Source organism: Ornithorhynchus anatinus, chromosome 14, assembly GCF_004115215.2.
Source record: "Ornithorhynchus anatinus isolate Pmale09 chromosome 14, mOrnAna1.pri.v4, whole genome shotgun sequence".
In the NCBI taxonomy this organism is placed as follows: domain Eukaryota; kingdom Metazoa; phylum Chordata; class Mammalia; order Monotremata; family Ornithorhynchidae; genus Ornithorhynchus; species Ornithorhynchus anatinus.
Genome location: NC_041741.1, coordinates 38,161,977 through 38,183,069, shown reverse-complemented (window position 1 = coordinate 38,183,069; position 21,093 = coordinate 38,161,977). Strand labels below are relative to the sequence as shown.

At 43.0% G+C, this 21,093-nt stretch overlaps 2 protein-coding genes across 2 annotated transcripts in view; one reads left to right on the top strand and one right to left on the bottom strand.

The window, feature by feature from the left end:
- The first annotated feature begins 688 nt into the window (after positions 1-688).
- Positions 689-14,244, top strand: ARL1 (ADP ribosylation factor like GTPase 1). Its single transcript, XM_029079428.1, has 6 exons — positions 689-826; positions 7,824-7,961; positions 10,206-10,287; positions 12,254-12,365; positions 13,574-13,752; positions 13,886-14,244. The coding sequence occupies exons 1-6, from the start codon at positions 823-825 to the stop codon at positions 13,914-13,916; spliced, it is 546 nt and encodes a 181-aa protein (XP_028935261.1). The 5' UTR covers positions 689-822; the 3' UTR covers positions 13,917-14,244.
- A 2,057-nt stretch (positions 14,245-16,301) lies between these two features.
- UTP20 (UTP20 small subunit processome component) overlaps positions 16,302-21,093 on the bottom strand; it is a 75,401-nt gene continuing 70,609 nt past the window's right edge. Inside the window, exons 58-62 of the mRNA XM_029078981.2 lie at positions 20,765-20,836; positions 18,931-19,227; positions 18,106-18,232; positions 16,757-16,902; positions 16,302-16,670 (exon numbers count right to left, since the gene is read on the bottom strand). Coding sequence (XP_028934814.1) covers positions 16,515-16,670; positions 16,757-16,902; positions 18,106-18,232; positions 18,931-19,227; positions 20,765-20,836 — 798 coding nt within the window. The 3' untranslated portion in view covers positions 16,302-16,514. The remainder of the gene's footprint in view (positions 16,671-16,756; positions 16,903-18,105; positions 18,233-18,930; positions 19,228-20,764; positions 20,837-21,093) is intronic.

Below are 21,093 nucleotides of genomic sequence, written 5' to 3'. Positions count from 1 at the left end.
GAATCCCAGCTCTGCCACTTGTCGGCTGTGTGACTGTGGGCAAGTCACTTCACTTCTCTGTGCCTCAGTTCCCTCATCTGTAAAATGGGGATGAAAACTGTGAGCCCCACGTGGGACAACCTGATTCCCCTATGTCTACCCCAGCGCTTAGAACAGTGCTCGGCACATAGTAAGCGCTTAACAAATACCAACATAAACATAAACATAACCTGAGGACCCCCGTCTCCCCCCCCAGCGCTTAGAACAGTGCTCTGCACAGAGTAAGCGCTTAACAAACAGCAACATTATTATTAACAAGGGCCAACACCGCATAACGGTGTCCACGAGCAAAGTCTTTGCTTTGGAGCAGCCACGAGGCCCCGCCCGCGGTGACCGACGCAGGTCCCGGCTGCGCGTCCGCGATCCGCAGATTCGCCATTCTCAAAATCCCGAAATACAGAGCCTCGATGACGGGGGCGAGGTGAAAGATTTCCGTGGATGCGAAGCAAGGGGGCCGCTGCCCGGGCCCTGTCTTTCTGCCGGCCGCCCCCGGGGGGGTCCCGGAGGGGCGGCCGTGTTCGGGCCCTGGTGTCGAAAGCGGCTTCGGGGTTCGGGGCCCCGCTTTACGTGGCGCCGTGTCCGCGCCCGCCGGGGCCGCCGACGTGGAAGCGGACGAGGGAGAGAGAGAGAGAGAGAGAGAGAGCGGCGGAGGAGGAGAGAGAGAGAGAGAGAGCGGCGCTTCCGGGCCCGGGCCTCAGGCCGACGACTGCCGTCGGGGCCTTGCCACCGCCCGCGGCGCACTCTTCCCCCTGAAAAGCCGCCCGTCTGGGACAGCGGCACAACATGGGTAAGCGGCCGCATCCCTCCCCACCCGCCATCGCCCAGCGGGCGGCTGAGGGGCCGGGGTCCCTGCTCACACACATCTTCACCCTCCTCCTCACCCCTACTCTCTTCCTCAACCTCTTCCTCCTCCTCACACTCTCTACCTCATCCTCCTCACACTCTCCTCCTTATCCTCTTCCTCCTCCTCACACTCTCCTCATCCCCTTCCTCCTCCTCACCCTCTTCTCCTCCTCCTCACACTCTCCTCCTCGTCCTCTTCCTCCTCCTCCTCACACTCTCCTCCTCGTCCTCTTCCTCCTCCTCCTCACACTCTCCTCCTCGTCCTCTTCCTCCTCCTCCTCACACTCTCCTCCTCGTCCTCTTCCTCCTCCTCCTCACACTCTCCTCCTCGTCCTCTTCCTCCTCCTCCTCCTCACACTCTCCTCCTCGTCCTCTTCCTCCTCCTCCTCACACTCTCCTCCTCGTTCTCTTCCTCCTCCTCCTCACACTCTCCTCCTCGTCCTCTTCCTCCTCCTCACACTCTCCTCCTCGTCCTCTTCCTCCTCCTCACACTCTCCTCCTCGTCCTCTTCCTCACACTCTCCTCCTCGTCCTCTTCCTCCTCCTCACACTCTCCTCCTCGTTCTCTTCCTCCTCCTCCTCACACTCTCCTCCTCGTCCTCTTCCTCCTCACACTCTCCTCCTCGTCCTCTTCCTCCTCCTCACACTCTCCTCCTCGTCCTCTTCCTCCTCCTCACACTCTCTTCCTCCCCCTCTTCCTCCCCCACACTCGCCTCCTCATCCTCACGCACACTCTCCTCGTTCTCATCCCCCTTCCTCACCCACACTCCCCTCCTCACCCGCTTCCTCATCCTCACTCTCACCTTCCTTCTGGTTTAGGAATCAAAGGTCATGGGTTCCAGTCCCGGCTCTGCCACCTGTCAGCTGGGTGATTTGGGGCAAGTCACTTAACTTCTCGGGGCCTCAGTTCCCTCATCTGTACAATGGGGATTAAAACTGTGAGCCCCACGAGGGACAACCTGATGACCCTGTATCTCCCCAGCGCTTAGAACAGTGCTCGGCATATAGTAAGCACTTAACAAATACCAACGTCATCATCATCCTCACCCACACTGTCCTCACCCTCTTCCTCATGCTCCTCTTCACCCTGACCCCAGCCATTCCTCTTTTTCAGGTGGTGGCCGGGCCTGCTGGCCCCCTCTCCCCATCCCCACTCATTTTGTCATCTCGCCCGCTCCCAAGCGCTTAGTACAGTGGTCAGCCCATTGTAAAGCACGCCCCTCTAGACTGTGAGCCTGTTGGGGGCAGGAACTGTCTCTTTTTATTGCCGCAGTGTTACTTTCCAGGTGTTTAGTGCAGCATTCTGCACTCGGGAAGCGCCCAGTAAATACGATGGAATGAATTAAATACCCCTGGGAGGGAGAGATCGACTCGCTCCTCCAGACCATTGGCTCCTTGTAAGTGGGGAACATGTCTGCCAAATCCTTTGAGCTGTACTCTCCCAAGCGTTTAGAACAGGGCCCAGCACACAGTAAGCGCTCACTAAATTCCACTGATTGATTCCGAAATGCCTCCTGCTCCGAGGTAGGTGCCCTACCCTCTTCCCCTCTTTTACTCTTCCCTCCGCTTGGCTCTTTGATTCCTTCCACGCTTCCCCTTTTCAGGTCTCCTAGAACTGGATTCTGGTTTTCCCTTTGCTAGGACCATGAACAGGAGACGTGTCTATCAACTGTGTGCGTTCATTCAGTCGTATTTATTGAGCGCTTTCTGTTTGCAGAGCACTGTACCAAGAGCTTGGGAGAGTACAATTCAACAATAAACAGACACATTCCCTGCCCACAGTGAGCTTACAGGCCAGAGACCACCCAATAAATACCATCAATGGATTGCAAAGAGGAAACACATCAAAAAATCCATCTGTCAGCAGTCTTTATTGAGCGCTTACTATGAGCAGAATACCACTAAACCTCCCTTTCAGTCACGTCGGCACTGAGGCTTGAGGAAGAGGTGAATGCCATTTCCCCCACCACAGTTTATGTGCCCTACCAAGGCTCAATGAGACAGTGATTTTAAAAAATCCATTTTTTTTTCCCTGTGTGGGGTGGTCAGGCCTAATCATAATTGACCAGATCAGTACTGGGTCAGGGAATTCTGTGTGACTAAAAAGCTTGTGTACAGTAGGTGATGTCATTCCCGTTATTTTGCAGTTCTGCTCACGAATGTTAATCTTGGTTCAGTAGTATCTGTGGTGCATTTGCCTCTCAGTGCTTTCAGAGTTCTTAGTTTGCAGTTACTAATTAAAGAATAATAGAGTTAAAATGGGGAAGCAGCATGGCCTAATGGAAAGACCACGGGCCTGGGAGAAGAGGACCTGGGTTTTAGTCCCCTGTTCTGTCGCTTGTCGCTTGTGACCTTGGGCAAGACAGTTAACTTCTCTGTGCTTCAGTTACCTCATCTGTAAAATGGGAGTTAAATTTTACTGGTTGGACAGTTGTATTTACTGAGCGCTTACTATTGCAGAGCACTGTACTAAGCACTCGGGACCGCCTTCTTAGACTGTGAATCCCATGTGAAAGAGGGACTGTCCAGCCAGATTCTTTTATCTACCCCAGTGTTTAATACGGTGCTTGGTACAGAGTACCATCTTTTAAAAATGAGTTATCCCTTCTTAATGGCTCAATACTGTGATGTGGCAGTGCAAGAAGGTAGCCTTCTTTTAAGCAAAATATGATACTAGACCTTCTGTGTATTTTCAAAGTTAGGTTGAACGTGGGATATAATTAGATAATTCTATTTTAAATATTTATGTCTGGCTAACATAGATAAACACAGTAAAATGACCCAAGCGTCAGGTAGCTTGAATAGATGGCACATATTCTGGGTAGAATTTGTGTCTGAGGTTTTAGCGTGGAGGGAAAGGAGAGATGTTTCAGTTAATGACTGGGTTTGGCATTTCATAAGTGGGTTAAATCAGCAGATTTGCTTGGAAAGAGAGAAGGAAAAGTACACCTTGAGGTATAGTGGGGGAGAGGTCAGTCAGGTAGGTAAGGATGGGCCAATTGGTGGAGTCTTGACACTGTTTGATGCAGCACAAGGGAGCACTAGAAGCTTTTGTTGACTTAAGTGACCTGATCAGAACATTGCTTGAGAGATGATTCTTTCTGCAGCTTTTAGTTTAGACTCGAGTGAGGAGAGGCAAGAGACATTATTAGCAAGAAGGTTGTTGCAATAATCATTCATTCAATAGTATTTATTGAGCGCTTACTATGTGCAGAGCACTGTACTAAGCGCTTGGGATGAACAAGTCGACATAGAGTTTTTGTACTGGAGTTAATCCCTGTTCTCCCTCCTACTTAGACTCTGAACCCTATGTGGGACAGATACTTGGTCTAGCCTGATTAACCTGAATCTACTCCAGTGCTTAGAACAGTGCTCGATACATAGTAAGCGCTTAACAAATGCCATAGTAATAACCATAATAATACTGTCGTGGTTATGGCAGGGGCACGGCAGGGATCTGCGAAACATTACTAAGGAAAAATCAGCAAGACGTGGTGGTGAATCGATTGTGGGTGCAGTGAGATAAGCGTTAAAAAGACATATGAAGTTTTAAGTATTGAAGATTCCAGGTCACCAAAGTATCTCAGCCCAGCCCTGTCCAGTTTTGGGACTCTAGGAAAAAGAAATGAGGTGAACCAGAGCTGGGATTGAGCAAGATGTAGCCCAACTCTAGCAACTGCTAACCCCTCCAGACATTTAATAGAGCAAACCGTCACTGTTCTCTCCCCTTCCCCTTTTTCCGTCACCTGCTGATCTTAGTAGCCCCCTCTAATATTCAAGTTTTAAGTTGTCAAAAAATCTTTCATTGGACTTTAGCTCAATAAATTTTGTTATAATTTGTGTTCAGAAATTTAATGGCTCAGATGTAAGACCAAATGGTTCCCGAGCAGATGGCTGCATTATGTAAGAATACAATTTTAAGGTGTACAGAGGGAAACTGTTAAATGCTTCCTAGTTTCGAAATACAGCAGTGCTATTCTAGGGTGGGCCAGTTGTCCATTAAATCCAGGAGTGACACCCAAAAACTCCCACCTACCAATTACATCCTGGGTGAACCCATAATCTAGACAGCTGTTGTAAAGTGAACCAACACAGGGAGACCGAAAGCCAGGGGAAAGAGGAGACCTATTAAAGGTGGGTTTTTTTTTTTCTTTTTAAGACAATATGGTTTACTGCTTGGGAGATACCTGTTATAGACCAACTAGGTTGGCATGCTACAATCATTGATGCTATTCAAACAGAACCCTTGAGAGGAACATGAGACTAAGCATTTGGGATAACTTACTTTTATTTGTTAGGCAGAAGATAAGTGTTGGTGGTCACAAGGTGGTATTTGGCTTAGTAAGAGTAGACCTCTGCTCGTGGTGGCCTTATGTTTCTTTTCTCATGTTTAGAATTGGCTACTAACTCAAAGATTGAAATGTCTCATGATAACAATCACTTCATTAGATATTGATACTCGAAAGGCGTGTCTATCTTGCTTCATTTCATCTTATGTGCTCATGTTGCTAAAGTGCTTTTGTTTCAAAAGGGATCATAGTGCTATCAGGTGATCACTTGTGCTTTTATATAGATTTGGATGCCCCTGAGACCTGTTAGCTATCCCCCAACACCTGAAAGCCACTGCTATGCAGAGGAAAGACCTTTCCAGGAGGTGTGGCTGGCATCTGTTTCTCAGTTCTTTAGTTGTGTTTAATAAGAGCCTCCTCTAGTGTGTAAACTCCTTGTGGGTCAGGATAGTTTCTGCCCACTGTATTGTAGTGCACTCTTCCCAAGTGCTTAGCAGCACACAGTAAACACAACGTGCCCTGGTGGAAAGAGCACACAGGTCTGGGAGTCAGGGGACCTGGGTTTTAATGCTGGCCCCACCAGTCGTCTGCTTTGTGACCTTGGACCAGTCGTTTCTCTTTGCCCCAGTTAGTTTATCCATAAAGTGGAGATTAAGTCCTCTTCCCTCCGACAGGCACTGTGTCCCACCTGATTACCTTGTATCCACTCCAGTCTGGCTCATAGCGAGCTCTTAACAAAGACTTTAAAAAATCATACATAGCTTTGAATACTGTTTATCTCACTCTTTGTCTGGTCAGTTCATGGACATTAAGTGCTGCTGGTTTTTGAGTGATGGTTGTTCCCTTCTTTTTAATGGTATTTATTAAACACTATATGCCAGGCACTGTACTAAGCACTGGGGAAGATACAGGCTAACTGCGTTGGACACAATCCAAGTCCCGCATGGGGCTCGCAGAATTAATCTTTGTTTTACAGATGAGGTAACTGAGGCACAGAGAAAGGAAGTGACTTACCCAAGGTCACAGCATACAAATCACAGAGTGGGGATTAGAACCCAGTCCTTGACTCTCAGGCCCATGCTGTACCCATTAGGCCAGGCTGCTTCTCATTTCTTATGATCTAATGTCTGATGATGTGATGTTTGATAGGATTCTGTCTCTCCTAGTGGATTCAGAACTATTTGCCCCTCTGACAGTATTTTTCTATCACTTCCAATTTTTTTCCTTTACACTCCTAACTCTTCCTCTAGTTCTTCATAAAGAACCATTTATTCAAGTCTCTCTTGAACCTACTGATATTTTATGCTGTAATATTTCTATTTCATAGTCTTGTGGCAGTAAATTCCATTTGCTTTTCATTCACTGCGAAAAGCAATCACTAGCATTTGAGGGCTTACTATGTGCCAACACTGTATTAGGCGTTTGGGTGGGAACCATACAGTAGAGTTGGTGTAGTCAGGGTAGGCCTTTTAGAGGAGGTGTGACTGTAGTAGGGCTTTGAAGTTATGGAGAGTAGTGGTCATCGTGGTCTGTGGGATGTGGAAGGGACAGAAGGAAGATGTGGGCAAGGAATTGGCGATGAAACAAATGAGATTAGGGTAGGGTGAGTAGGTTGGCATTAGAGGAGTGAAGTGATACGGTGAGTAAGTTGGCATTAGAGAAGCAAAGTGAGGGGGAGATCAAGAAGTATTTCCTTATATTTGCTCTGAACTTTCTACCACAAAACTTCCATGACACCGTCTTGATCTAGTGTTTGAGACTCACCCTGTCCATACCCTTAATGATTTGTGGTCCAGTCATCTCCCTGATTAGCTTATTCTTTTTCTTCAGGCTGGCGGGTACTGTCCTTTTCATCTAAATCTCTCACGGAAGCCCCTCCGTACCCTCCCATTATAGTTACCCTTTTCTGTACCTCCTCAGCTGTGCTATCCCCTCTCAAGATGGAGTGACCCGAACTGTGAAGAGTATTTTAGGAGAGGACTCACCATGATGTGATTCCACATCAAAACTGTCTCTTGTTCTTTATCTGCTTCCTAATGATACACAGAATTTTTGTTTGAAAGAAAATGAAGTGGCACGTACGTAGTGGCTAATCGATGAATGCAAAATAGTAAGAATATTAGCAGGGTCTTAGTCCGGGCTCCATTGCAACCTAGTCCTGATTAGTTAGTTAGTTGTGCCTCCAAGAAAAGCGGCAGTGAGTTAGGCCATAAAGCCACTTGGGTTTTCAGAATGTGGAACAGCAAACCACATTAATCACTCAAGAGATCTGTGCCTCTTTTGAGCACAAGGAAGATCGAGGCAGGAAGGGAGCACCAATTAAAAAAAGATGAAAAGCAAAAACATCATCAATGGTATTTGTTGGGCGCTTACTGTGTGCAGAGGACTGTACACTAAGCACTTGGGAGAGTACAACACAGATAGCACAAACTTTCCCTGCTCCCAACACGCTTACGCTCTAGAGAAGAAAACAAGAACTTCTTTATCAAACATTGGCAAAGACTGGATACTTTGGCTACTCTCTGTTGTATGAAGGTACATCAGGAAAATATAATTTGGTTGCTTAGATTAAAATATATTATTTTTTTTTAACATCATGTAAAGCTGTTCCCTAATTTAAAATGTGAATTATTTTTTCTTTCTTTTTTTTTAGGTGGGTTTTTCTCTACCATCTTTTCCAGCTTGTTTGGAACCCGGGAGATGCGAATTTTAATTCTGGGATTAGATGGGGCAGGAAAAACTACAATTTTGTACAGGTTACAGGTTGGAGAAGTTGTCACCACCATTCCCAGTAAGTGTTGGCCTGATGCAATTACAGTAAGGATTGATAAAATGTGATCATTTGGGCAGAATAATTTATTGCTTTTAAAGGGCAGGTGTGCATAAAAGAGCTAGTAATTAAAGTAAGCCAGAACTGTTAAGAGTACAATATTCAGTCAATCAGTGGTATTCATTGAGTACTTAGTGTGTCCAGAGCACTGTACTAAGTGCTTGGGAGAGAGTACAGTACAGTAGAGTTGGCAGACATGTTCCTGCCCAGAAAGACTTTACAGTCTTGAGGGGGAGACAGATAGTAACATAAGCAAATTAATTAAATTACCAATAAATGCATAAGAGCTGAGGGAGGGGTGATTATCAAGTGCTTTAAGGGTAAAAATATAAGTGCCAGGGCAACACAGAAGGCAGAGGAAGTAGGGGAAATGGATTAGTCAGGGAAGACCTCTTGATGTGAAACTGGGGAGGGAGTGATGTATGTCAGATACAAAGGGTGAGGGAGATCCAGACCAGAGGGAGGGTGTGGATAAGGGGTTGGTGATGAGATAGATAGGATCAAGATACAGTGAGTAGGTTGGTGCTAGAGGAGCAGGAGGGGAGTGAGATAAAGTAGGCAGGGGTAACCCTAACCCTAATGAATGCTTTAAAGCCGATGGTAAGGAGTTTCCGTTGGATGCGGAAGAGGATGGGCAAACACTGGAGGTTTTTGAGTGGGGATATGTGGACTGAACTTTTTTTTTTATTTTAGAAAAATGATCCAGGCAACAGAGTGAAATATGGACTGAAATGGGGATATCAATATTACAATATTTTTTAATGAGGCTTTCTTTTACTCTGTGAGCTAAATTTGTTAGTATTAATTGGATTTCTGTTCTCTAAGAAGCTTGAACATTTAAGGTCTCAGTGCTTGTAGCCAAGTAACTGACTTCCTTATTAAATGGAAGGAAATTATAGAATGAAAATTAATGCAGACATTTGGCTCCAGTACTGATTCATCCTTCAGTTAGCTATTCTCCATTTTTTGAAACTGGTAAATTCCCATTTCATAATCCGTGTTTTCAACTGGGGCACCAACTTTTCATTCTGAGTGTGGCAGTGAGGGGTTTGAGGTTTTGGGGCATTGTTGGCAGGGCTCTGAAGGTGCAGGGAAGGAAGATTTGGAAGTGTGGGGAGGTGAACACAGGGAATGGAAAAGGAAAGAGAAGGGGAGGAGGAAAAAAAGGAAAGGTACAAAAGGAGGAGAACCTCCCTTCACCACCCACCTCCCCTCTGTGGAGAAGGATTGTGTCTGTTATATTGTACTCTCCCAAGTGCTTAATACAATGTTCTGCACAAAATAAGCTAGGCACTGGGGCAAGACATGAGCACCTTCTTTCATCCCTGCCCAGGAAAGCCTGACTTCTTGCCTCGCCCTGCCCTCTAGTCTACCCCCTAAGCTCTGTTGCCATGGCAGCCATGGTGCTGCATGGCCCCAGCATTTGGGGATCCCTGTCTCTTCTTTGTTGTCCTTCTCCCCATCTGCCCTCACTCAAAGTGCAGAGACCCCACAGCAATCCCAAGGGCTCCCGCCCTAGCTGGCAAGGGGCACGAGGTGAAGCTGAAGCTGCCTTCTTGGCATCACTGAACCTTTTCCAAGTCCTTGAGCTAATTATTCTACCTTTTCTACCAGGAAATGTGGGGCAGAGCTAGTGAGGTTGCTCACAGGTGCCAAGGTCATTCCTATGTCATGGCCCCCACAGATTGGGTGGCCATTGCCCGATTCTCATTCCCCACAGTACACAAATGCAGAGTTTACATTTCTTTCTTTTCTAGACTTAGAAACCTGTCTTTCCTCCACTTGATTTCCATTCCTGTCTCCCACCCCCTAGCCAATAAATGGAACCCATTATAGTATTATTCCTGAAAGTTCCCAATCCCTGTGCAAATCTGGTCTTTGTAAACAAACACATAAAAATAAAACTAGTCCTCTTTTCTCATTGTCTCCAATCAGAATAACTTTTTAAACTAGCCCTTTAATGGACAAACTGATGTATACAGAGAGGTGAAAGAATGCTGAGGGAATTATTGGTAATGTGACTAAATATTTCATTTATAGCAAATACATTTTTTAAATGCCTTTTACCAGTGGTGTACTTCCAATTCAATGGTTGACTTTTTTTTTAAATGATCAGACCATAAATAGATGTTGTAAGGACAAATGAATAATTTTTGGTTGTTTAGTTTAAGCGTTAATCTTCTGGTGTGCTGATTTTTCTTTCAGCCATTGGTTTCAATGTCGAGACAGTAACATATAAGAACCTTAAATTTCAAGTCTGGGACTTGGGAGGACAAACAAGTATCAGGTAAAAGCCTTATCAGTCAGTATTAATGTCATATGCCTTACAACATTTGCATGCCTGACCTCTTGAGTTTTCTAATAGAAAAAAACCTCTTGACTTTTAATTGGTAAATTGTAGCATTTCAGAAGGGCCCTGAAGATGGAGAGAACCATGCTCTAGCAGATGTGTGAAGGTGTGGGTTTGGGGGGGAATTTCGGCAGGAGAAAGGGTATGAGCAGGGGGTCATAGGAGGTTAGCAGGAGAGGAACAAAGAAGGCCAGCTGGGGGGTGGTAGGAGAAGAGAGCTGTAAATGTTGTAAAATCCAATGATCAGGATACTCTTGCTGGGTGTGGAGAAATAGGTAATCATTGAAGGTTTTTGAAGAGTGGGGAGACATTATGATTATTATTGGATTTAACTGCTTACTCTGGGTCAAGCACTGTTCTAAGCCCTGGGGTAGATGTAAATCAGTCAGGTCAGACACTTCCTCTCTCAGGTGGGGCTCACAGTCTCAAGTAGGAGGGAGAACTGGCAATGAATCCTAATTCATTCGTTCAGTTGTATTATAATAATGTTGGTATTTGTTAAGCGCTTACTATGTGCCGAGCACTGTTCTAAGCGCTGGGGTAGACACAGGGGAATCAGGTTGTCCCACGTGGGGCTCACAGTCTTAATCCCCATTTTACAGATGAGGGAACTGAGGCACCGAGAAGTTAAGTGACTTCCCCAAAGTCACACAGCTGGCAAGTGGCAGAGCCGGGGTTTGAACCCATGACCTCTGACTCCAAAGCCCGTGCTCTTTCCAGTGAGCCACGCTGTATTAGAGCACTTAAGGTGTGCAAAGCTCTGTAATAATAATAATTATGGCATTTAAGTGCTTGGGAGAGTGCAATATAACAATAAACAGACACATTGCCCACAAGGAGTTTAGTCTGGAGGATGAACTTTTTTTTTTTTTTTTTTTTAACAAAAGAGGAAACTGAAGCACAGAGAAGTGACTTCTCAGGGTTACACAGCAGGCAGCTGGCAGGGCCGGAATTAGAACCCAGGTCACCTGACTCCCTCGCCTATGCTCTTTCCACTAGGCCATGCTGCTCCTCTATCATGTACAGAACGTTTTTGGGGTGTATTTTTTAAATGGTATTTAAATGCTTACTGTCCTATATCCCACACTGGACTCAGTCTTCCCATTTTACAGATGAGGTAATTGAGGCACAAAGAAGTTAAGTGAATTGTCCAAGGTCATACAGCAGATAATTGGTGGTCATGATTAGAACCCAGGTCCTTCTGACTCACAGGTCTGTGCTCTATCCACAAGGCCACGATTTTTGGAAAGTCATCTAAATAGTAAACTTAAATAGGCTAAGGCAGTTAGTAAATGTCTATCCTTTCTGTGTCTTAATTGGTCATTTACGTAGTGAAGTCCTCTTGACTTAAATCCCTCTTAATAAAGCAATGATTGAATGTTGTATTATCTTCTTACCTGGAGCTGTATGTGGATCCTTTGAAGAAATTGTTACTGGACTTGAATAAATAAATGTTGTTGCCTTTGCCAGGATGCTTCCATTATTTTGATTCCTCAGTTGTTCAAAACTTGAAACAAACAAAAAAACCATAAGACTTCCCTTTTTTACTTTACAGTCAGGCTCGTTTTAGTAGCAAATGGTATAGCAATCATGTTTATGACTTTAAGAAGGATTTGATACTATTCTAATGAGGGTTTTCTTCAAGGCCCTTTATCCCCTACTTGATTTTATTCCTGTGGAGATGTTTATGGGTTTTTTAGGGGGATAGTTTTTCATTATTTACTTCTATCTTCTTTAAAAAACACAAGTATCGGCTCTGCTCGTCCGTTTCCTTGAATGGCAGAATTAAGCACAAAGTGAGAAAGATTTTAAAGGAAAACTGGTTTGATATAAAAGTACGATTGGATGTTTTTTTAAATATTAAAGCAAGAGCTAACTTAGGGCTACTGCTTTTTTCCTCCAGGCCATACTGGCGTTGTTATTATTCAAATACAGATGCAGTCATTTATGTAGTAGACAGCTGTGACCGAGACAGGATTGGCATTTCCAAATCAGAATTAGTTGCCATGTTGGAGGTAAGAACACCAGATCAAAAATATACAGGTTTGAAACTATGGGATTGAGTGTTGCATGTATATTTTTATACTATTTAAACCAATTTAACCAAATAACTTGAATTGAAATGTTTCTTGCCGTCTTTTTAAATTTTCTGTGGAAGTTACTGTTTCAGAAATATAAAGATGCAGCTATAAAATGGCATTTTACATTTTAATTTTGGAAACATTTAAGTGAGAATCTAGCTGCTGATAAATCAAGCCAAATGAAATAATTGCTAAATTAACTTGTTTAAAGCTGAATTGATGTGAAATTCAAATCTTAAATTATTTTGATTTTATGAGTTACCTCAGTTATATAAAGAACACTTTCCAGACATCATTCACACGTGAGAGGTTTGGGGACCACTTACCTGGGAGTTGCCATAAAAAAGGGCTTTTGTTATCATTTACTATGCGCCAGGCACTGTACTAAGCATGGGGTAGATACAAGATATCAGGTTGTGCACAGTCCATGTCCCACGTGGGGGCTCCGTCTTAATCCCCATTTTACAGGTATGATAACTGGGGCACGGAGAAGTTAAGTGACTTACCTAGGGTCACACAGCAGACAAGTGGCAGAGCTGGGATCAGAACCCATGTCTTCTGATTCACAGGCCCTTGCTTTTCCACTAGGCCACACTGTTTCTAGGGATCAGAGGTGGTCTTTAAAGACTGGGAAAGAGGTACCTTCCATCACTTTCCTTTTATTCTTATCGAGTTGTAGGGATTGTAAATAAAGTATTGCTAGTGTGGTAGTTATTAACATTTATAAAGTCTTACACAAAAATTACATAAAGATAAATTAATGAGGCTCTGGTCCATAAGGTGTTCACAGTCTAGGTGAGGGAATGCAGACCCATTAGAATACAATCTACTCAGCCAAAAAAAACAACAAAAAAATCCTAATTCCAAAATATAGGAAAAGGTCAGCATTAACCATGATAGGGAGGGGGCAGGCCTTGGCCAATTCTCTTCTTGAGGACAAACCAAATTGAGTGGTTCAAAAATTTGAAACAATAAAAAATGTAAACACTTTAATCTCAGGGTAGCACCTGTCTGTCCTTTGCTTCTGTGTTTATATGGAGGGTAGGGAAGCTGTGGGGTTGACTGCAAAGGAAGAAGCGGTGAGAGAATGGGGGTAGCCTTTTAGTATTAACTTGAAATGTTTTGAAATTTTTTGGTCTTAGGAGGAGGAGCTGAGGAAAGCCATTTTAGTGGTTTTTGCTAACAAACAGGATATGGAACAGGCCATGACTCCCACAGAGATGGCAAATTCACTTGGGCTACCAGCAATGAAGGACCGGAAATGGCAAATTTTCAAAACATCAGCAACCAAAGGCACTGGGCTTGATGAAGCAATGGAATGGCAAGTACCGTTTAAGACTAGTCTCATTGAGGCTATTTATTAAAACTCATGTGCTTTGACATTAGTTTTCACACATTAAAAAAATGCCCTTAAAATTGCACTCATTTTCTAATTTTTATTCCCTCTTTTACAGGCTAGTGGAAACCTTAAAGAGCAGACAGTAATGCAACAACTCCTCCTTTGAAGCAGTCAAGTGAGATACACACTACTAGATGCTATCACACATAACTGGCGTATAATGGGACTGATCGTAAGCATATTTAGTTGGAGGATGGATACCTATTGATCCAACTGAATATCTACTCTGTATTATATAAAATATATTCCTTTCTAGCTTTCTGTGTTAAGATACAGTCTCTTCATTTTTATGGAATTCTTAATTGAGATAAGACCTTTGGGAGAATGCGCGCTTGGTGGAATAAACTTGGTTTTGAATTCAGTGGCCACAACGAGTTTCTGTAAACACTAATAAATATCTTAATGATCACTTTAGAATGGATGTATTTTTTTTTAAACAAAATATGACTCATTACACAGTAAACTATTTTCGGGAAAGGGGTTAGGGCTGTGAAGCTTACTGCTCTTAGGAAATTGGTAATAGGCCTAGATTTTTAAACTACTACTGGTAATTCCTTTAGTCACTTCACTTAAAGTCCATAACGGTAGACTGCTCTCCTCCCTCCCTTCCTCTACCCCCCCACACCTCCCTGAGAAATAAAGATCTCAGACCCCTCCAGCGTTTCCAAGTGCCACGAATCGCAGGTAAGTGAAATGGACAGTGCAAAGAGCTGTGGCAGTCTTCTTAAAAGACCGTAAATGGAGAGGCGGCCATTTGTTTTCTATTTTACCCAATAAACAGAATAAGCCTTCCCCTACTTTACCTTCTCCTGTTTGGTAGACTCTCCCGAAGTTTGAGTTGATGACTTATGACAGATCTGCTAATCTTCACTTGTAAAATAGCCCGTCATTGGGCAGGGGTCTCTATGGGTTGCCGAATTGTACATTCCAAGCGCTTAGTACAGTGCTCTGCACATAGTAAGTGCTTAATAAATACTATTGAATGAATGAAATAGGTTAACTTACAGGTGTGACTTGCTAGCTGTAAAATGCTGCCTAAACGTTAAACTTTTGTCTTAACCACTGAGTGACCCACACCCTTTGGTACTCTATCTTTCTGGGAGTGGGGCAAGGTGTGCCAGTTCTTGTTTCAAGGAATGTGTACTCCTCCATTTATTAGATGTTCTCTGCCTTCTCTATGTCTGCTAAAGACACTGATGATTACACAAATTCAACTTAGGCACCCACCACAATCAATCCTTTGACTCTTCTATTCCTTTAATTCATTTTGTGCATCTTAAAAGATGGCCTTTTCTAGATATCAGCAAAGGGACTCAGAGTAGAGACCAACATACGTACCGTATTTTCTTTTGCGCCCTACTCCTATCCACAAAGGTCAGTAGACTGCACTTGTGAATTGTCTGACCCAACAGGAGAAATAAAGGGAGCAGATCCAAGTGTGAGGCACAAGGGAGCGGGAGTAGAGGAAGTGGGCCTTCCAAGAGGCCTTCCCAGACTGAGCTTCCCTTTTTCCCTCTGCTCCCTTTCCGCCTTCTGCTCCCTCCCCCTTCCCCTCCCCTCAGCTAAGCCCCCTTTCCCTCTGGCTCCTCCCCCTTTCTTTTCCCCCTCCCCTCAGCACCTTGCTCATTTGTCTATATTTTTGTTACCCTATTTATTTTGTTAATGAGGTGTCCATCCCCTTGATTCTATTTATTGTGATTATGTTGTCTTGTTTTTGTCCGTCTGTCTCCCCCGATTAGACTGTGAGCCCGTCATTGGGCAGGGATTGTCTCTGTTGCTGAATTGTACAATCCAAGCGCTTAGTACAGCGCTCTGCACATAGTAAGCGCTTAAGTACTACTGAATGGAATACATATCGGCGACAAAGACAGAGACCTTTTCTGCTGGACACTCCCAGAGGGACGTGAGACCTATACCAGCACCACTTGGGAATAGGATTCACTGCTGTCGTGACATAGAAATTAAAGTGGAGTAAGCCCTTGCTATCCTAAACCTGCATTTTATCTCCTCTGTGGCACAGAGGTGGAGATGAAGCATGTCGCCGGGCTTATCCCACAATAAGGCAGGTCCAAGATTTCCTGCACATTTTTACTCACTTCCCCTCCTTCTTGCAAAGGGTAATGGCTGCCTCTCTATACCTGCAGCCACAGGTGTTTTATCTGCATCTACCCCCTAAAAACACACAAATACTAATAATTTAACCCAATTTGCATCGTTGCTGCAGTCCCACAGCTGGGTTCTCTACCTTAAGAGTTGAGTGGGGCAGGATTAGCCGACTCGCTCTACTGTATTTTCCAAGTGCTTAGTACAGTGCTCTGCACTCAATAGGCGCTCAGTAAATACAACTGAATTGAAATTCTGACATCTCCCCCCACTCCTCCTGTTCCCAGTGTGGCAGCTTAACTTGATATTCCCTTCCTCTTTAGTGTGCAGGCTAATTCTTCTGTAAATTAAGACAAGGCAACGATACCTTCAGTGAGCACATTTCATTAAGTCGAAAGCATTATCAGTACATTAAACTGTACCATATATAACACGTATATTAAAATTTAATTTAAATATATATGCCAGCAGTACAAAAATGGGATGCTATTGCCCTAGTTAATATCTGCTCAGAGAAAATACCCCTAGGGAAATGCTCAAGTTTCTTATAACCCGAGTTAACGAAACTAAATCATCTGCTCTTATTCCACCATGGCTAGGTCTCTGAGGCCGTGGCTTCTCTGTTTCTTGGCCTTAGGTCCTGGGCGAATGAACTCTATTTTTCTCTTTTTGGCTTCAATTTTGTTTTTGTGTTTCTTGAGTTTTTTCTTGGCAGCAAGCTCGGGATTTGTTACAAACTGGAAAGAAAAGTGAAATTTTATATTACTTTAAGAATAACAGAGCCCAACAAAGGGAACGCAATTGCAGAACAACAGGTTTTTACCTGCAGTGCTCTCTGTTGTTTTCTGAGTGCCCGTTTCTGATGAGCCTGTTTCTGCACTGAAGCAAAGGCTAGGGAGAAGCTCTCTAGGCCAACCAGCTTCTTGAGCAAGTCTATGATTTCTTGTGAGAGGTTCTTCAGGGAAGGATCTAAGCATAAAAACAATTATGTTGTAGACCAGTTCCAGGCCTCAGGGACCACATTTTTACTACATTTTGAGCTAGAAATTCCAAATATGCTAATAGGATTGGGTCATTCATTTCTTCACCCAATGAGAAGCAGCGTGGCTCAGGGGAAAGAGTACGGGGCTTGGGAGTCAGAGGTCATGGGTTCGAGTCCCAGCTCTGTGACTTGTCAGCTGTGTGGCTGTGGGCAAGTCACTTCTCTGTGCCTCCTCTGTAAAATGGGGATTAAAACTGTGAGCTCCACGTGGGACAACCTTATCACCTTGTATCCCCCAGCGCTTAGAACAGTGCTTTGCACATAGTGAGTGCTTAACAATTACCACCATTTTTAAATTTTATTTTATAATACTGGAATACCTAATATGTGGAAAGCACTATCTTTCTTTTTAATAGTATTCAGTGCAAGGTAATCAAGTTGGACGCAGTCCCTGTTCCACGTAGGTCTCACAATCTTAATCCCCATTTTACAGATGAGCTAACTGAGGCACAGAGAAGTGAAGTTACTTGTCCAAAGTCACACAGCAGACAACTGGCAGAGCCAGAAGTAGGAGTCAGGTACCTGACTCCCAAGGCCAGGCTCTACCCATCAGACAAAACTGCTCCTATACTAAACCTGTGGGAGAGTACAAAAGAGTTTGTAGACATGACCAGAATTTAGCAGGAAGTGAATAGGAAGGTGCTAATACCTGTCCACACCTTGCATATCAGCCCTCTTCACCTGCTCTTCACCCAACTTAACCCTGCTCTCAACAATGATCCAAAGCACGCACATATGCACAACCCTTTTTTCTGACATCACATTCTATCCAGACTACTGTGAATTGAACGTCGTCCCTGTCCCACATGGGACTCACAGTCTAAGTGGGAGGGAGTAAGACTTAATCATTTCACAGATGAGGAAATGAAGGCACACAAGTGTTAAATGACTTAATCAAGGCAACTAGCAGAGGTAGAATTGGAACCCAGGTCTCCTGACTCCAAACCTGTGATCTTTCCATTTGGCTTCACTGCCAGTAGTCTAGCCAGATGGCAAAATGAAAATAAGCATTTTGCAAGAATTGTTCCGTGGAAAGCATGGAACATTCATTGCAGGAAGTAGGCGGTCATAATAAAACAATGTATTTACACTCAATACCTCAAAACCAGGGGAAAAAATTATAAAATTACCTTGCTGTGAGTAGGTGCTGTTAAGTTCTCGAAACATTGGAGTTAAGATGGTTGGGAGATAAGGTTTGATCCTTTCCTCGCCAAGATCCACTGCTACGGCTCCAAGAAATTTAAGGATGCATGTTCTCTAAAAATACAGAACATTTTTTCCTTAAATGTATCTCTTTAGTAAGAATCAAAATATTGTTCAGATAAATGAAGTGGAACAAAAAACCTAGTAGAACTTGAGACCGGGGGGGGGGGGGGGGAGGGGAGGGGAATCAGAATTGAAAGACTCTCAGCTCATTTTAAGTTCCAATCTAGTAAAGATGAACAAAATGATTGAGCTTTTTTTTTCTTTTTACCTAGCTCATCTTTTCCCAAAGTATGAGCAGACTTCACTACTCACCTGGTTCACCATCAAACAGTGGATACATGCAAGACTGTCTGATGGTGAGGCGGGAGAGTGCTCTGTGGATGTAATATTTTTTTTCAGTGGCTGAAAAATCTTAATTTTCTGGATACTTAACTACTGCTGAATTAATGCAAGGAATTTCAGGAAGAAAGGAATGTTGAAAATCCAATGGAAGCTGAACCCAGGCAGAAGCTATTTTCTGATTTCTGGATCTATATATCCATAATACCATCATTATTATTATTATTATATGCAGCTCAACTGAAAATGCTCTGATTGGTTTCTCGTGGGTAGCCTGATTTAAGTTGTTTTTCCACATGGGATTAATGAAATGATCGATGCTAATTCAATTTATGACAAACATCCAAGTAACTGTCTAATTCACTTCTTTTTTTTTTTAACCTCCTCTACTCCATGTAGATTTTACTCACCTTTAAGGGGTTTTTAGGTGAATAGGCAGCTTCCCTCTTTGCTATTAGGGATAACTTTTTGATTAACCATAACAATGTGGCTGGTTTGTTCATAGGTTCCTCTATTTCTTCTTTCTCTTCTTTAGCAGAAGCCACGTTTTCATCTCCCGAGCCTTTTTGGCACTCCATTTCCTCCTTGGTTGCTTCACCATCCAAAGTTTCATATTCTTTCATTTCTTCGTTTGCATCTTTATCATCTTCTGGGTCAGGTACCAGAAGATATATGACTTTAGCCACAAACAATAAATTCTTAACCACCTTGAAAAAGGACATATGACAGCTTTTATTTTACGACAAAGCAGAGCCATAGGTCTATAAACAAGCTACAAGTTATTTTACGATCCCTTTCTCCCCTGTAAAGGGAAATGGCTTTTCTAAATCATGTGTTTAACTGCAGGGGCCAGAAGCACAAGACGGGCAATAAAAGAGTTGGTATCACGGAAGCCAAGGGTCAGTTGAGGAGTAATCCCTCTACCCTGCAAAGAGCCAACAGGTCTACCATTAACACCACTTACTCATTTCCGCTAATTGGGTACAAGGAAATGATGGACAAATAAAATCCACAGTTAGATCAAAACCTGATCTTGCCTGGATTTTAGGCAAGATAATTTTCAAACTGATTCTCTACACTGAGTTTCAAATTTTCTGGAAAATCTTCCAGTATGAATAGGAAGAGGACGAATTAGAAGTATTTTCTAGGAAAAAGCGACAATCCTGTTAAACAAATGTATCCTTTTTGTTAAAATGTTGGTTTTCAACAGACTATTTACTATAAAGGGTTCTAGTCTCAGTCAATTTTTCATTGTTGGGACTGACAATACTTGCTTTTGGATTATTCAGGCCCTTTCCTTCTCTTCCTTTCTCCCTTTGCTTCCCTGGCTTCTCACTGCTCATTGTTGAAAATGAAACTCAAACTTGTCAACTTCCTTAATAATCAGCGGCTCACGTAAAAGCTTTATAGTTGGTTTAAATAAGGACGGGGGATTATTAATTGTGGAGATTACTAATTTCAATATCCATGCCATTTTTATCACATTACTATGGTTAGGAAAGAGCTGGAATTTGCTTAAAATAAGAGGAGCTACTTACTGTAGGGAAGCAGCATGGTCTGCTTGACTTCCAGGCCTATGGAAGTCAAGAGGGCCTGAGTTCTAATCACAACTTCACTACAGAGTAAGCCCTTAACATGTACTATTGAAAAAATGATCCACAATAGGAAGAAACTTTCTCCAGCCCCATTTACTTAATGCTTGCTTATATCTTGCTATATCAAACACTTGAAAGTTCAATTATTGGGGGAAATATATGGACGTGCCACTTAACTTCATAAAATGGCCTACTCTGAAAAATACCAAGAAAATTTGATAGCAAATTGAATTTTAAAATAATGTTCCAGTGAGACTTGTTGGTGCATGATAAATTTAATAATTAGCTTGCCTCTCCTATGATGATTATTGTTCAACCACTTAACACTGATCAAATACAGTTTCAGGGTGACAGCAGTCTTTTTGAGTAAAGCATCCGCAATTTGAAATACTTTCCCCTGAATGTATAATTGTTGGAAGTATTTGCATTTCATTCTACTCTCTGGAACAATCAATCAATGGTATTTACTAAACAGCTACTGAGGGCAAAGCCCTGTGCTATGGGATCAGAAGAGTAAAAGAGAAGCAAATACCGACGTTTCCTGCCCTTGAGTTTAAAATCTGTTACAGAAGTATAAAAAATATATATATTCATGACTATGAATCGATGTTATTCTCCTATATTATAGCCGAAAGTGTTCGTTTCATACCTGTTCTCCCAGAGAATGATCCAAAAATTTGGACTTTAATTGGTGGCAAAAGGCTAAAGCAAGGTTTTTCATCTGTGAAAATAAAAAAGGCAGTTTATTTTACATATAACAATTAAAGGCTTGACTTTGGGGAGGTTCTTAGACACCCAAATAACTGAATAATCATATCCAAGTTGCTAATTTTCCTTTTCAATAATACTGCAGGCGAACACGAAGATCATTTCATTTGCACAGTAACAGCCTACTCTTCTAACCCAAAATGTCATCCTGAAATGATAAAATTCTGTATTGCTGATGTACTCAAACTCATATATTCATAACCCCAGCTT

Coding starts and splice junctions, on each gene's coding strand:
- ARL1 (XM_029079428.1), top strand. Junction 10,288..12,253: donor GGAGGACAAACAAGTATCAG/GTAAAAGCCTTA, acceptor TTTTTCCTCCAG/GCCATACTGGCGTTGTTATT. Junction 13,753..13,885: donor CTTGATGAAGCAATGGAATG/GCAAGTACCGTT, acceptor CCTCTTTTACAG/GCTAGTGGAAACCTTAAAGA.